The sequence below is a fragment of the Pleurodeles waltl genome, chromosome 6, assembly GCF_031143425.1.
Source record: "Pleurodeles waltl isolate 20211129_DDA chromosome 6, aPleWal1.hap1.20221129, whole genome shotgun sequence".
Classification (NCBI taxonomy): Eukaryota; Metazoa; Chordata; class Amphibia; order Caudata; family Salamandridae; genus Pleurodeles; species Pleurodeles waltl.
In genome coordinates this window covers 1679054465-1679069988 of record NC_090445.1, presented here as the reverse complement: position 1 = coordinate 1679069988, position 15524 = coordinate 1679054465, and the positions used below count along the sequence as shown (strand labels likewise).

The following is a 15524-nucleotide window of genomic DNA, read 5'->3' as shown; positions in this document are numbered from 1 at the left end:
AGGTTGGACATGCAGTTTGAACATTTAATTGTATTACTCATGGTCACTATAAAAAACCTTTGTTGGAAACCTGCCCCTTTAGCAGCAGTTTCGTGCTGGGCCTCTAATGGTTGTATGTTCAGAGTCCAGGAATAGCTATCTCGCCTTAACTGTACTGGTATATCTGAGCTGGTGTCCCGTACTGGTATCTGTGGCCACCCCTACGGGCTCCAGACCCGGCGTTTCCATAGGACAGTATATCCCTGCAGCCTTAGGATGAATTTAGCCCCACGTTCCTAAAATAGACGCAAAATGGGCATTTTTAGGGCTCGCCTACCAGACAGCACAACCTGGCTAATTGAGAAAATATGCATTATCAGCTTATAGTGGACTTAGAGCTTGCCTTTGCTTACCATTTTTATGGCAACCACAAGCGCTTTGACGTAAGAATTTTGGGCTGGTAACCATGCCCACCTTACAGCCATCACTTTCACTCATTCGTGGGTTTGCCTTTCAAAAATCCTTTGTTATCATTGGTTAATGCACGTTTTTCCCTCCGTGGGGCTGTTTTGTTACCGCCATGGACATTAACCCAGTTACATGGATAATTGCACGACTGCCGATACGTTTGACTCCGAGCAAGCTTCTTTTTCCTTTTGTGTCTGTCCTTTGTGCTTATGACGGCCGTGATGCTTTGAATCGGCTCGTTTACGTCAACTGTTTTACTTTTCATTTTCAATTTATTTGGCAAGAAAAGTCCAGTTAGGAATTTACAACACCAAAAGCTCTAACTTGCGCAAACACGAGACCCATTGCATTGCAAATGCTTGTTTGGCTTTAGTGTCACCCTCCCTTGCTCGCATTATTTTATTTAGTTTGTTTGTGCATTTCTTCCTCTTCTTGTGTGTGTTCCGCTCCTAAAGCAGAACCTCTTTACTTTTGTGTTTCCACTGCTTATTGTTCAGCACTACTTTTTATTTTTTGTTAAGCACTCCACTTTTTTTTTTTTAAGCAACCTATGTTTATTGGATGGTGCAATGGTGACAGATACTCCTTTGCGAATCCGACACCACCATTTGAAGCGTCGGTACCTGACCCCCTTTGCAGTCACAAAGTATTAATTCATTCCTTTCCAAGTCACAGGTAGGAGGAGGATGCCCCTGATTGTGCAATTCAGACAGATTTGCAAAATCCCTTTTAGAATCCAGAAAGACCTTCTCACAATCAGAATGACTCTGCCCATTTTCCCTCTATTACATTTCTAGTTTTAATAAAGGTGTATTTAAATTGCAAACCCTGTGCACAAAATCACTGGCTTTGCAACTGCAACATAGCTTATAATATCAGACCCTAAATGTTTTTCCCCATAGATTTTATAGAATTTCGAACTAAAGGCTTCTCTCGATTTGTTTTAAACTGAATGTTTCAATGAAAAGTTAGAATTTTCTAACAAGAATCTTCACTTTGGTCTGCAATGTGCAACAATAAACATGATTTAGTCAGTCCTTCCCACCGTACAGTTAAAACTCCGCTCCCTGTCTGTGATTGCAGTGCATGTATATGATCCTTCTGCGGGGCAGATACACAGAGAGCATGGCTATGCCAGAATTAAAGAGCTGTTGGTATACCTTGTTGCTGCATACCTTGAGGTTATCAGTGTCATTGGTGGAGGTTTGACAGGAACATCAGGTGCCTGTCTATGCCCTCTATGGCTCCAAATTCAGTGAATAGATCTTAATATTCTGATCAATTGCATTGCAGTAGGACGGTCTTATTTATTTGTCCTGGGGGTTCTTCAAATGAATATAGTGCTGTTGGGCAGATCATGCGCGCAGTTCTAGAAGCAGCCTGCGCGGAACACAAGTGTCCCAATGAACCCCAGCTTGCGTTGATGTGTGCGAACCCTGAATTGTTGTGAAATTACATAAGGGCGACTAGAACTTCTCACCCTAATATGCCAGTTCACAAATATGCAACAATGTACAGAAGTGCTTATTGTGCGTTGTAAAGTTGTGGTTTCCCCATTTCCAGTTCTGCTGGAGCAAATTTGGGATACTTCAGAGCAAACGAGATTATCCTGTTTTTGAATCAACCCCTGCGTGGATAGCAGTTTTCACTGAGCTTGTTCTTAAATTTCGATTCCAGGAAAATCTGTTTTCCAGGCAGGGACAGCAATGTTTTTTATCACACAAAAATACTGCCATCATTTCCATTTCCTGTCAGCCACAAATTTTCGCTTCGGTTTTGTATGTTGAAACGACAGGCGAACCTCACTAAATTTCCATATCGCTAAATTGATTAGATTTCCTTTTTTAATTAAAATATTCAAAACCCATGGCAGCTTCATGAACATAACTGAAAGCGCCAGTTGACCTTTTTGAAGGCCACAGCAAATAGCACTTTTTGTATAGAAAATAAAAGAAAGACTACCTACCTTTGTGCTCAAGTTCTCGACAAGCAATCTGAAATCCGAGCCTAGCAAAGCAAATGCAAATCTGCCCTATCCTTCATTTTAATCCCATAAATTGAATTCCAATGAGTTTTGTTCATTATGCCTTTGAGATTCTAACAAATCTGACCCGGGGAACCCTCGCTGGGCGCCCCTGCGGCACGCCAGTGTGGAGTTTCCATCCACGCTGTCAGTCTAACTAGACAAATTTAGTATGTAGATCCTGGAAAGGAGGGACCGGCCGTGCTCCTGAGGAAGGCGGACATCAGTGCTCGCGTGAAGTCCGCAGCCATGCAAATAATGCCTGGAAGGTGACGAATGACATTTGTGGGCTCCGCCTGGGGCGCTTCTTATCACGCATGGGACATCATCTACAGATATTGTAAGACACACCAGCACATCGTTTGACAGGTTTCTAGAAATGTTCGATTCAAAGCCGTTTAATTCTAACCCATTACCCAGCCTGCATAGGGCAGTGCAAAAAATGGATCACCTGACGTCAAAAACTGATAAAATGTGATTATCGTAAAGCAACCCAGCATTTTGAAATAGCATTTACATCAACACATTTTTTTTTCTTATACCCCCAAATGAATATTTCAAAATTCCTCCTCCAAAGATTCATTTTGACTCCAAGTGCCGCAATGCATGAAAAGCAGCGAACAATGATATATTTAACAGCAGCAGGAAAAACCTCAAGTACATTTGAGTGTCAATTAAATTGGAAATGTGCACATTTGTCAGCGCCTCGTCCGTGGCCACCGCGAGGCCGACTTGTCCACGCGCCTGACACGCGGCGGGCTCCGCGGATGCGGATCCCGCTCATTAAAAAGCAAGGCGCCCCGAGCGTGGCAGCGCCTCCGCGGCTCCGCGCGCGCGCCCCGCGGCTTCCGCGCCCCGCGCCACTGACATGGTATTTAAAGAGCAGCAGCCGCGGCTGTCAGCGCTGTCACGCGCCGGTGCTAACCGAGGACATGTTCAACTAAACCTTAGGACGAGATCAGCGAGTATCGACACGCCGAGTCGGTCGGGGGATTAGGCGGGAGGCCGTCACGCGGGTGGGCATGATGGGGGTCGCGGCCGTGACCTGTGGGAGGGGGCAGACAGGGAGAGGGGGTTCCGCATCTCCCCACTTCCAGCAACAGCGGCGTCCTCGACAGGGAGCCTGAGACCTGTCTCCTTGCAGACATCTCTTTGTGCGGGGGCTCCCAGCTGCTGGGGAGGGGAGGGTGGTCCGTCACAGCTCCTGCAGCAGCTTAATGAGATGATTTTTTTTGGTTACTTTATTTTTTTCTATGTCGTCGTTTATTTGTTGAAAGTTCTACTTTGCTGGTACACGTGAACATTTGTGGTTTGTCTTGGGCAGTCAGTGTGGCAGAAGTTCACCCGTTTGCGCGCGCGCGTTCTGCAGTTGGTGAGACACATCTTAGGTGCTCACGAAGGGTGCAGCATGAGCTCTGAACCGAATGTCCTCCGCAACACCGCAGGCACCTTGTTCTCCCACCTTGTGCACCACGACCTCTATCTCACCCCCCAACCCCCACCCCCCACGTGGGCCCGAAACTGTTTGTGAATCTGTGATAAGAACCATTTCCCCAAGACCACGAATTCTTATCCCCGTTTCGTCCACGGAGGGACAGTTTGAGAACCTCACCTGTGTCGGTTCTGGGGAGAGTTTCAGGGAATTTATAAGGGGACAGACAGTAGTGACGTAGGAAGAGGCCGTGGATGCTGATTCTCATCCAGGGGCCACGGTCACGTGCAAATTCTGAGCACAGTTCCTGAGCTGTTGATGGGTGAGGAGGATCCAGGCTCCAAAGAGATTTCAACTCGTCCATTATACATTTCTAACTCCCCTCAAAATAAATGACGCCTATTTCGAACAACCTGCGTATGTGCGTCTGACGTTTAGAAACGTTTTTCCTTGTGAAATTGATTGACGTTGTGTTTTCACACCTGTGACCGTTCTTATAAAACATATTTCATGGATTTTCGTGGCCAGTAATCAGACAGCATAACATGCATTTCCGGTGCAAGCAATCTTTCATTCACCAGTCGCATCATGTAAGTGCAATTGTCATGTGGAGGCGAGAAGACCATACTTTTGTAAAAACGCAGAATGGTACACACAAGGAAAGCAGTGCTTAATGTGTGCTTGTTGTTTCCGGTGTTGAGCAAGGCACTTATTTTTGAGGGCCGGGGCTTATTCTTCTGCCTCAAGCAACTGTGAGCAAAAGATACATATGGGAAAGAGGGAGGAAGAGAAAAACAAAAAGCGTCACAATGGGAGAAAGTAGAAAGCTGCAAGAGTGAGCTGAAGGGGCAGGGAGTGGCTTTATATGGATTGAAGAGGCCCGAGATGGCTTCAGGATTACGCTGCCTCCGTGTTCACACAGTTAATTGCAGCAGCCGCGTGTTTAAGAGGAAGGCTTTGGGCACAGCACCTTTTTATTTACAAATTAATCACTGAAGGAAAGTATTGTCTATTGTGGGTTTTCCATGAATAACGCTCATATTTTTTGAGTGATGGCAGTGGAGTTAGGAGTTTTGGGCGTAGGGGGGACTAGAGTTTGCCATCATATCCAACCCCCTGCTGTTATACGTCTGATGCACTTTTTATATCAAAAGACCTTCTCAGCAGTTAACCCTTTTGAATTTTAACACATTTTTTTCTCTTCTTGTTACACTGTTTAATGACACCGAAAGGAAACTATTACATTTGTAATGCAAAAAAGAGACAATACAGCGGCAGTTGGATACAGCTGCTAGGAGTTTACTTGGCTGAAAGGAGTGCTTCCTTCGCGTTTTATTCAAGGTGAAGTGACCATTCAGCATAAGCGTGGCCTAGCGAGTCTCCTTATGCAGACTGATCCTGTGCCATCTGGGAGTAGGAGGTTCGCAACGCATCCAGAACGCCGCCGCACGTCTCATCCTGGACATCCCCCGCCACTGCCACATCACAGGCCATCTGAGAGACCTGCACTGGCTCCCCGTCAACAAGAGAATCACCTTCAAACTCCTCACACACGCTCACAAAGCCCTGCACAACACTGGACCAGAATACCCCAACAGACGTCTCTCCTTCTACACCCGACCCGTCAACTCCGCTCCGCCGACCTCAAAACCGTCCCAGACATCCGCATAAATTCAACCGGTGGCAGATCATTCTCGCACCTCGCCGGCAAGACGTGGAACACTCTTCCCACCCACCTGCGTCAGACCAAAGACCTCCTCACCTTCAGGAGACTGCTCAAGACCTGGCTGTTCGAGAAGTCGCAGCGCCCCCTCCCCACCCTCAACGTCTTGAGACCCTCAGAGGTGAGTAGTGCGCTTTACAAATTCCTTGACTGATTGATTGATTACTGAATACGAGAGTAGAAGCTGACGCTTCTTCATAGATCACTTTCTTTGTCGGCGACTATGAGCTGAAGCAATGGTCAGGCCAACAGTACACAGGTCAGAGAAGGAAGTAGTCTGTTGAGTGCTCAGGTTGTGTTGTTGGTGGCCATACAGCAGTGAGCGGTGGCATGGGCTCCCTCACCTACCTACACTTTTGTCAGCTCGGGGGAGGCAGGCAGCAATTCTTCCCAGCAGCTACTGGATAGATTTATACTGCAACATCAAACAATTTATCACGACTCTGGTTGATAGCTGAATGCCCACTACTCCTAACCCCTGTCCTATCCGGCCACCTGTCCCTTCATGGTTCTCCATCCATGCCTCCTTCTCACCCATCACTGCCTATTTTGATTTGGGCTACCGTCCTTCCGGTAACTTGTTCCCTATGTACGCCTTGGTCCTCCGCCTGTGTTCCATTAAATTCCATGGTGCTTGTTCTCCTGTCTTTCCAACCCTAGATTGTACCGTTAATCTAGAGCACTAGTTATAACCATCTGCCCTAGGGTTGCCCATGGTCCTCAGGACCCTGTCCCTCTTTCCTTTGTCCCATCCCTTCCCGTGGTGCTCATTCTTGTCTCCTTCCCATCTTCCCTAGAGCATGGACTCTGTGGATAGCAGCATTATATCTGGGTATGCGTCCCACTCATGGGCGTCACTGTTTTTGGTGGGGGCCGCGGCTCTACTGGTGCAGTCAATCCCCCCTAACCTTCCTCCATGTGGATGCCCGTGGTCCCACTCCTTATGCACCACTAGGGGAGGCATCCAGAACACAAGCCCTGTGGACCCTTCCCTGACGTTATATTTAAAGAAGTTTAAAGTTTTTTTGAACTCTATCACAACGTGAAGATCTACATCAAATGTTACATTACAACACATAACTTTAAATTACTGTTTGTGTGTTTTCACTCGTTTAAGATGAGGTGCTCAAAATTCCAATGTGTTTGTTAGAAATCAGTTTAGGTATCAGAATGCAGTGTATGTAATTCATGCACTAAACTGTAGAGACAATGAAGGGGGAGGAGGCAGAGATCCTTTGTAAGTATGCCTGAATTATATTATTCATGTTTAATAGTCCTACTTTTGTGTTGATGCCTGTTGTAGAGTGGTAGCACTCCTCGTAGAATGGTCCATCCCTGGCTGAGCTTTTAGGTCCTCTTAAATATACTGTCACAAAAGGGAAGAAACATTAGGGGGAAAGAAGCGCTCCCAACAATCCCCTTTAGAGTAAAAATTGGTGCTCCCGGTCCAGGAGGAATCTTCCCTACCTCCAACTCTGTGAAACCACAGATAAACAAATCATTATAACAGAGACCTAGGCACTCAAATATAATTATAAATCAAAAAATATATTTTAATTATAATTATATTTGATTGGCTAGGTCTCTGTTATAATAATACCTCTTAAATATACCCTGGAAACGAACCATTAAGAAAAAACGATAACTTTGTAAACTCATCTAAATGGTTGAAATTAATGTCGCTTTAATAACTTTTTCAGTGCCGAAGATGAACTTGTTCAGCTACAACTGAGTAGCATTGAAATGCTCCTGATTTTAGCTATAGGACAGAGCTTCCAAAGTTTGACAATTCATAAGTATTAAAGAAATCAGCATATTTGATGACATCATAGGAAGTGATAGTAATAGGACCATGGCCAACCCAACTCACCTAGTAGGAACCTGGGTTAATGTCTGTAAGGGTAACAGTGGTCAGCTTCAATCGAGGTAACTTAATAGTCCAATCAATATTGGAGAAAGTAAATGTATATTTAATGAACAATGTATAGAAGTGCCTTGTGGCAGCTCTGGTGTTCAGTTCTGCAGTGATCACATAGTACACGCACATATAGAACACAAAAGAGATTGAGGGCTTCTATTTATTTAAATGTTGCTTCTGGCTTGCTGAAGATTCCAGAATGCCCACAATATTGCACCCTCCCTGTATCAAATTTACTTTTTGGGATATAACTTGACTGTGACATTGAATGGGTCTTTGTCACAGGGCCAGACTCCATCTTCCAGCTCTGTGGATGTCTGGTAGTCTCTTGGCACCGTAGCCATCCCGTAGTCAATAAAGTTGGAATGTCTTGTGTTTCTCAGTGGCCCTCATTTCAGACTTTCTTTCATATGGAAAAGCCTTGGAGATCCACCTATGTAAGAAGAATCTATGTACAAATGTGATACATTCTAGTGTTTCACTTGCTGACTTTTGACCAGTGTTACAGACTTCTAAGATCCAACCAAAGCTTCTTCCTTTATCAAATTGTGTGAGTCTCTGCAAGTAAGTGCATGTACATGTGTCCCAGTCCCCTCATCCACTAAAGCTGTGAAACTGGGTATTAGGGGCAATAGATAAGGAATATCATTTTCGACATATAAACACTAAACACCACAGCAGCTGGCCAGTTATTGTTGACATCACCACCTCCGCATAAACCTCAAACGTAGTTTCTTTCCATTGAGGATTGTCCCTTGGTGCCGTGTGCTTCCAGTGGTTTTTATGACCATAACTCTGAAAAACTTAATGCCATGGGTGAAAAGTTTGAATGAATCTACACTGTTAGTTCATTGTTCAACAAAAGGATCTCCAGAAGGATGGAAAGGCACATTGATTCCCAGATGTACCATGTGAAGTGATGGAGTCTCATGTTTTGCTTCACAGTTTGGTGAAAAATGCTCAGAATACACAGTTGACATGGATGTTATTAAAACTGCAAAAAAAGTAATTTTCCAACATATTTTTTCTTGAAAGATAAAAGTGAACGATCGACCAGGTCCCTCAATGTGCCTTGGTCTCTGCTGACCGTTTGTGTGTGTAATTGTATTGCTTGGAGTGTGCATCCTAGAAGTGTCCCACCTGAGAGATGCTCACATCCTAACCTGCTTCTCTCTTCTTTTCCTCAGCATTGTAAGACCCACTCGCCACTATACTGTCTTCCTTTCTGAGGACTCTTCAGATGATGAATTTCAACGTGAAGATGAATCTGTCTCTGGCTTCTCTGAAAACTTCCTCCTCTCTGCTCCCTTTGAATGGTCTATTCTTTTTCTCTCCAGACGTTCTCATGTTTTGATGTTGTTGATGCATGCTTTGTCTGGGACTATATGAACCATCTTTCTCGTTAGGAGTGCGTTCCCAAGGCACCTTTACTGAGGCGCAGCAGCAATGCCGTGTCCTGCTTGGAGAGCTCCAGTCCCAGGTGCCAGAGTTGCACAGTACTTAGGGATGGGAATGCTGGTTCTGGGATTACCATCTCTGGACAGTATTCCCGACCTTGTACCTTGCAGTTGTGAGTGTCAGGCCAGAATGGGGAATAACACAAGGGTCTCGAGTTATCAGGCCCTTTACGGCATTTTATTTTTGAAACCCAGGCCCCTTTTCCGTACACCAATTCCACCCACTTTCAGCAAGTGGAATCTGTGTTCACAGAGACGAGTGGTGTTACCTGGTGTAATCCAGGTGTTTAGTGGTATTTCCAGCAGAATTACCACCCACTATGACTCACAATAGAGCCCTATGATGGGAGTGATATCTACCTTACTCAAATGATTTACAAAACTAGAACAACGTGCAAATGGAACTGTTGAAGTCCAGTTAATGCACTAACATTTTTAAGGCACTTAGTAATTAGAAGTAATTAAAAAAGTATCTGACCCACAGTATGGTGTCACTTTGTGTCAATGTTAGTGGGTGGAAAGTATGCACTACATAATTTTCCAGTTCTGACTTTAAAAAGCAAGTTAATTTTTGCATACCAACATTATTAAATTTTTTGTGAAACATGCTATTTAAGTGACCTGTCATGCAAGTGCACCCCATTTCCGTTGACCCCACCAGGCCTCTGTGACATGAACACTCACTGGCAGAGGGACAGATACAAGAATACATACCAGTGATTGGGAATATGTAAAATGCGTATAATTGTGAACTAAAAATTGTGAAAACATTTTGAGCGTACCACAATTGAAAATAAATCTTGTCATGTATTGAAGTACAATAGCACTGAAGTGGTTTTGCATTTTCTTTTAGAAGCAATGTACAATTCTAATTAAATCTCAAGAAATAAAATTTGAATTGTGCTGAAAATCTTGGGAAATATGAGAAACTGAACCTAGAAGATCAGGTGTTAGATATATTTGTCTTGCGACACCATTTACTCTGTATACAAGATTTGCCCTCCATACACATTGCTGTTTCCTTATTTTCATAAAACTTGTTTTTGTGGTGGTGTTTTCAAAGTAGGGCAGAAAATATAGACAGCCTCTGATATAAATCATTTTCAAAGGAAATAGATGTCCCGGCAAACTTCTTAATTCACATACTTGGGTGGGATGAAGGCTCCATACCTCTCATACCACTCTTGAACAACATTTGTCCAACATCTCTTCTGTGTTTCTGAAGCCTTGTGTGTAATCTAAATTGCAGAGCAAAGTGAAACTCTGTTTGTCAATATTTTATATGTAGGCCTCAACCTTACCGAACTCTGAAGGAGTCACACGTAGAGGGCGACGAAATTATTAGCCCCGAAAAATTCCCAGAGGACTGCGTACCGTCGGAGACCCCTGCACCGGAAGCGATCACCGAGGTCAATCTGCTTGAAGATATATTCAGTCACCTGGAGGTGCCACCATCCCAGCATCCCCTGACCATTGGCCAAGCCAAAAGTTTAGAGGATCTCCGTACCCCGCGAGATGTCGACGAGCGATGTACCTTCGACTACCAGGTACAGATCAGCGTTGGTTAGAATAATGGAATGGCATAACGTAACAAAGTTATTGTTCAGTGGTCATGGGAGTGGGGGGACTCTGAAACCCAACTCATCGGGAATTGTGACTTACCAAGCCATTTCTGTTGTGTCTTTGTTGTGATTTTAAAAGGTAATTATCAGTGAGATTGTTCTTAAAGACCACTTCACATGCTACAGAGATTACTGGGTATTTTTCAGCTCACAGATTTGAGTGTCAAGTGGTTAGTTTTATTTTACTTCAACATCAACATACAAATGGTAGTAATAGTAACGTAGAAGGGAGTATGGTATGGTGATACGTGGCCGGATTGCCTTATTACCTCAATACAAGAATGTATATATCACAGCAATACACAACATAAAACTATTTACATAAGACCACAGCACCTCAGCACAAGTATATGGAGCATCTTTGGTAATTTTCTGAAAAATAAAGTAGTATAAGACCAGTCGTTGAGGAACAAACAAAAATGAAACGAAAATCTTCTCTCCTTGTGACCTCGTAGGTTTATTCGCGTCGAAGGAAGTTCTTTACAACTTTGTTCTTTCATATATGGCCATTGGAAATACATTTTTTCCCCATAGTCAATCCATACAATAACAGCCAACATGTGTTTCGTCATGAAGTGACTTTTTCAAGGCAGAGAAACTGGAGCGATGAGTCCGTATGTGTAGGAAAGTACCATTTTGCCTGGCATGTTACCCCCATATTTCACTGTATATATGTTGTTTTAGTTGTATGTGTCACTGGGACCCTGCCAGCCAGGGCCCCAGTACTCATAAGTGTGCCCTGTATGTGTTACCTGTGTTATGACTAACTGTCTCACTGAGGCTCTGCTATCCAGAACCTCAGTGGTTATGCTCTCTCATTTTCTTTCCAAATTGTCACTAACAGGCTAGTGACCAATTTACATTGGCATACTGGAACACCCTTATAATTCCCTAGTATATGGTACTGAGGTACCCAGGGTATTGGGGTTCCAGGGGACCCCTATGGGCTGCAGCATTTCTTTTGCCACCCATAGGGAGCTCTGACAATTCTTACACAGGCCTGCCACTGCAGCCTGAGTGAAATAACGTCCACGTTATTTCACAGCCATTTACCACTGCACTTAAGTAACTTATAAGTCACCTATATGTCTAACCTTTACCTGGTAAAGGTTGGGTGCTAAGTTACTTAGTGTGTGGGCACCCTGGCACTAGCCAAGGTTCCCCCACATAGTTCAGGGCAAATTCCCCGGACTTTGTGAGTGCGGGGACACCATTACATGCGTGCACTACACATAGGTCACTACCTATGTGTAGCTTCACAATGGTAACTCCGAATATGGCCATGTAACATGTCTATGATCATGGAATTGCCCCCTCTATGCCATCCTGGCATTGTTGGCACAATCCCGTGATCCCACGGGTCTCCAGCACAGACCCGGGTACTGCCAAACTGCCTTTTCAAGGGTTTCACTGCAGCTGCTGCTGCTGACAACCCCTCAGACAGGTTTCTGCCCTCCTGGGGTCCAGCCAGGCTTGGCCCAGGAAGGCAGAACAAAGGACTTCCTCAGAGAGAGGGTGTTACACCCTCTCCCTTTGGAAAAAGGTGTTAAGGCAGGGGAGGAGTAGCCTCCCCCAGCCTCTGGAAATGCTTTCATGGGCACAGATGGTGCCCATTTCTGCATAAGCCAGTCTACACAGGTTCAGGGACCCCTCAGCCCTGCTCTGGCGCGAAACTGGACAAAGGAAAGGGGAGTGACCACTCCCCTGACCTGCACCTCCCCTGGGAGGTGCCCAGAGCTCCTCCAGTGTGCTCCAGACCTCTGCCATCTTGGAAACAGAGGTGCTGCTGGCACACTGGACTGCTCTGAGTGGCCAGGGCCAGCAGGTGACGTCAGAGACTCCTTCTGATAAGCTCCTTCAGGTGTTGCTAGCCTATCCTCTCTCCTAAGTAGCCAAACCCTATTTTCTGGCTATTTAGGGTCTCTGCTCTGGGGAATTCCTTAGATAACGAATGCAAGAGCTCATCAGAGTTCCTCTGCATCTCTCTCTTCACCTTCTGCCAAGGAATCGACTGCTGACCGCGCTGGAAGCCTGCAAAACTGCAACAAAGTAGCAAAGACGACTACTGCGACACTGTAGCGCTGATCCTGCCGCCTTCTCGACTGTTTTCCTTGTGGTGCATGCTGTGGGGGTAGTCTGCCTCCTCTCTGCACTAGAAGCTCCGAAGAAATCTCCCGTGGGTCGACGGAATCTTCCCCCTGCAACCGCAGGCACCAAAGAACTGCATTACCAGTCCTCTGGGTCTCCTCTCAGCACGACGAGCGAGGTCCCTTGAACTCAGCAACTCTGTCCAAGTGACTCCTACAGTCCAGTGACTCTTCAGTCCAAGTTTGGTGGAGGTAAGTCCTTGCCTCCCCACGCCAGACTGCATTGCTGGGAACCGCGTCTTTTGCAGCTACTCCGGCTCCTGTGCACTGTTCCAGGATTTCCTTTGTGCACAGCCAAGCCTGGGTCCACAGCACTCTAACCTGCATTGCACGACCTCCTGAGTTGTCCTCCGGCGGCGTGGGACTCTCTTGTGCAACTTCGGGTGAGCACCGTTTCACTCCACTTTGTAGTGCCTGTTCTGGCACTTCTGCGGGTGCTGCCTGCTTCTGAGAGGGCTCCTTGTCTTGCTGGACGCCCCCTCTGTCCCCTCACGCAATTGGCGACATCCTGGTCCCTCCTGGGCCACAGCAGCATCCAAAAACCCTAACCGCGAGCTTTGCAGCTAGCAAGGCTTGTTTGCGGTCTTTCGGCGGGAATACACTTCTGCACGACTCTTCATGACGTGGGACATCCATCCTCCAAAGGGAAAGTTTCTAGCCCTTGTCGTTCCTGCAGAATCCTAAGCTTCTACTGTCCAGTAGCAGCTTCTTTGCACCCACAGCTGGCATTTCCTGGGCATCTGCCCACTCTCGACTTGATCGTGACTTTTGGACTTGGTCGCCTTGTTCCACAGGTACTCTAGTCTGGAAATCCATCGTTGTTGCATTGCTGGTGTTGGTCTTTCCTGCAGAATTCCCCTATCACGACTTCTGTGCTCTTTGGGGAACTTCAGTGCACTTTGCACTCACTTTTCAGGGTCTTGGGGTGGGCTATTTTTCTAACCCTCACTGTTTTCTTACAGTCCCAGCGACCCTCTACAAGGTCACATAGGTTTGGGGTCCATTCGTGGTTCGCATTCCACTTTCAGAGTATATGGTTTGTGTTGCCCCTATCCCTATGTGTCCCCATTGCATCCTATTGTAACTATACATTGTTTGCACTGTTTTCTATTGCTATACTGCATATTTTTGGTATTGTGTACATATATCTTGTGTATATTTGCTATCCTCATACTGAGGGTACTCACTGAGATACTTTGGCATATTGTCATAAAAATAAAGTACCTTTATTTTTAGTATATCTGTGTATTGTGTTTTCTTATGATATTGTGCAAGTGACACTAGTGGTACTGTAGGAGCTTCACTCGTCTCCTAGTTCAGCCTAAGCTGCTCTGCTAAGCTACCATTTTCTATCAGCCTAAGCTGCTAGACACCCCTATACACTAATAAGGGATACCTGGGCCTGGTGCAAGGTGTAAGTACCCCTTGGTACTCACTACAAGCCAGTCCAGCCTCCTACAGTATGAACTTGAATCGTTCATGTATGAGAAAGCTGTGTTACAGATGCATGTAAGGGTATCAGTCATTAAATATGGTCCAAAGATTGTCTCTTCCATACTGTTGCCTATCAGGGCAAGTTTCAAGATTCCAAAACGTTTAGAGGACCATGATAAGTCCCACATCTGCTATGTAGCAAGCGAAGTGTCAGCTCTCAATATAGGAAGAAGTTTTGTTTTACTGTTTCCCCTAGCTGACGTTTGGGGTCCAGTAACAAGAAATGTATTATAACAGCTCTAGATCAGTGGCGTAACAAAACATGTCCCCCCCCCCCCCCCCCCCCCCCCACCCCCAGCTACAGATTACCTGAAGGGCGCCCCCTCTCTCCTGGACCCAGTCAGAGATGGCCTGCAGCCCTTGCACAATGTACTCTGCTGAGGACCCCCCTGGATCTCAGGCCCGCCCACTCCACCACAGGGGCGGCAGGGGCCTTTGTTACGCACTGCGCTAGAGAGTCGAGCAGGTAGCTCTGCTCGGCTTCTAAGTTTTCGAGAGAACACCTACTACAGTCTTGGTCTCAATGCCTCTCTTTGAGACAGTTCTACTTCACTGAAGCCTCGAGTCCTCCTCCCATATTGTCCCAGGGCAGGCACCATGCTCGAAGACAAGAGCGAGGAGCTGTAGGGGAAGGGCTCTGGTCTCATGCTTTCAGTGCTGGGCATGCTGATCCGTTTCATGCAGTTACATGGTTGAATGATGAAGAAAGGCCTTGTGTTGCGAGGGAAAGGGTCCCATCTCCAAACTCATTAGGGTAACCATAATTCTCTCCCTCTCTACGAGCTTCTCTTTCCTCCCACCCTTCCGCACCGCTCTGCTCTTTCTCTATACCTCTGACTCTCCTTACCTTTCTCACTCTGCGACTGCACCTTTCTTTACATCTACTCCTTCATCTCTTTATTTCTCTCGAACTCTGCTTCTCTGTGTAACTTCATCCTACTCAATTTCCCCATTTCTGAACCACCTTGGTCTCTTTACCTCACTTATCTTTCTCTAGCCATAACTACCCAGCCATTACCTCCTTTATACCTCTCTGTTTCTAGTTGTCTCTACCTCACCTCTCTCCCTACCCTTCCTTTCTTTTTCTCTCCCTCTTTGCTTCTAAGAGTTTGCTTTTTAGTTTGGGCTCTAATTCTGCCTTTCTTAACCTCTGCCCCCCTGTTGGAAACAACTATCACAGAATGCCCTGTTGCCCTGTCCAAAGAAGAGAACAGGTTTCTCTAAAGATTCTTTGCTGGCCCTTGGACAGTCTCATTACAAA

At 45.7% G+C, this 15524-nt stretch overlaps 1 protein-coding gene across 4 annotated transcripts in view; it reads left to right on the top strand.

Annotated features, from left to right (window-relative positions):
* DENND1A (DENN domain containing 1A) overlaps positions 1-15524 on the top strand; it is a 1115636-nt gene that overhangs the window by 1073001 nt on the left and 27111 nt on the right. For 2 of the 4 annotated variants that reach the window (XM_069241711.1, XM_069241710.1), the window contains 2 exons: positions 8731-8859; positions 10289-10547. In XM_069241711.1, the coding sequence (XP_069097812.1) occupies positions 8731-8859; positions 10289-10547 (388 nt within the window). The remainder of the gene's footprint in view (positions 1-8730; positions 8860-10288; positions 10548-15524) is intronic. The other 2 variants (XM_069241713.1, XM_069241712.1) reach the window with 1 other exon arrangement.